General features: G+C 24.8%; 1 protein-coding gene across 1 annotated transcript; it reads left to right on the top strand.

Moving 5' to 3' along the window:
• Positions 1–932: 932 nt before the first annotated feature.
• On the top strand, positions 933–1933 carry OCT59_016997 (uncharacterized protein; the record flags this gene model as incomplete). The annotated part of the gene is made up of 4 exons (XM_025331130.2): positions 933–990; positions 1402–1686; positions 1754–1834; positions 1899–1933. The coding sequence occupies 4 exons, from the start codon at positions 933–935 to the stop codon at positions 1931–1933; spliced, it is 459 nt and encodes a 152-aa protein (XP_025178600.2).

Genomic DNA, 1933 nt, shown 5'->3' on the forward strand with positions numbered 1-1933 from the left:
CTTTCTTTTATTTTTTATAGAAAGTTAATACTATATATGCCGAAACAATGCCGAAACTCTAATAAAGTATTAGTATCAGTTATGCCGAAACTATGCCAAAATGCCAAAACAGTTTCGGCAGTTTCGGCAGTTTCGACAGTTTCAGCGTTTCGGCGTTTCGGCAGTTTCGACACTATGTAAGGAGTTTCGACTTTCGGCATTGGGCCAAATGAGTTTCGGCAGGCAACCTTACATTAAAATTTATGAATAAGGTATAATTAATTTATTATTTAATTAAATTGAAATTCTTATTTTACTAATACTATATATATTATATTTATTAGATTAAAACAGATCATGAATTTTATGGAATAACTCAAAATCCAGAAACAAATAATTATATGATGGTTTTGAATGATAAATGTGACAAATGTAATTATACATGTAATGCAATACATTTCCAATATAATTTTGAAAATTGGACTAGTTGTAATAATGATATTGATATATTTATTCAAGATACTCAACTATCAGTTCATGTTGACTATCAAGTATATAGAAAGGCATTAGAATGGATACCTTATGATAGATTATATAATATTAAGTATATTGCAAAAGGAGGATTTGGCAAAATATATAAAGCAAATTGGATTGATGGATATATAGATAAATGGGATGAAAATAGTCAAAATTGGAAAAGAAATAATAAAAATATGGTTGTAGCTCTAAAAAGTTTAAATAATTCAAAAGATGTTACACTAAAATTTATGAATGAGGTATATTGATTTTATTAATTTATTTAAATAGTTAAATTTGAAATTGTTAATTTTACTAATATATTTTGTAACTTTACTTTTATATAGATTATGTTACATAATAAAGGAAAAATAGACAATAATTTTATTATTGGATTTTATGGAATAACTCAGGATCCAAAAACAAAAGATTATATGATGATTTTAGATTATGCAGAAGATGGAAGTTTACGAGATTATTTGGATAAAAATTATGGTATATTGAATTGTGTCTAAAAAATTGGTTATTTACAAGATGCTATAGTTGGACTTAGATACATCCATGAAAAGGAATTACTTCATCGTGATTTGCATATTGGTAATATATTAAAGCATAAATATAGTACAGTTATAACTGATATGGGATTATGCAAACCTGCAAATTATGATGCATCAGAGAATTCAATTTATGGTAATTTACCTTATATAGCTCCTGAAATCTTAAGAGGAAAAAATTATACTAAGGCTGCTGATATTTATAGTTTTGGTATAATTATGTATGAAGTAATTTCTGGATTACGCCCATATCATAACATTAGCCATGAAAATTTAGCAATAAAAATCTGTAAAGGACTTAGACCAAGGTTTAATATTAAAGTACCTCAATTAATTGTACAATTAATTAAAGGATGCTTAGATTCAGATCCATTAAAACGGCCAAAAGCAGAAGAAATTGAAATTATTCTATACACATGGCTATGTAAACCAAGTGATAAACAAACAGTAGTATTACGAACACAAATTGAAGAAGCAGATAATATTAACAACAATTCACCAAATATCACCATACCTTCAACTAGTTTAGGATTTTCATATGAAACTAGATCACTCAATTTTAATAATCTTCCCGAACCAAAAAATTCTGATGATTATTATGAACAAAATGATAATATAATAAGCAAGGAATTTTCAGGTATTAATTAATAATTAATATAAATCATTTGTTAAAGATATTAATAAATTTTTTACTTATTAAATAGATTCTTTAGAATATTGTCGAATTGATATTCCTTGTGATTATTATGAGAAAATTGATAATATAATAAGCAAGGAATTTTCAGGTATTAATTAATAATAAATATAAATCATTTAAAGTTACTAATAAATTTTTTATTTATTAAATAGATACTTTAGAATATTGTCGAATTGATATATCTTAA

This window comes from Rhizophagus irregularis, chromosome 25 (genome assembly GCF_026210795.1).
Source record: "Rhizophagus irregularis chromosome 25, complete sequence".
Classification (NCBI taxonomy): Eukaryota; Fungi; Glomeromycota; class Glomeromycetes; order Glomerales; family Glomeraceae; genus Rhizophagus; species Rhizophagus irregularis.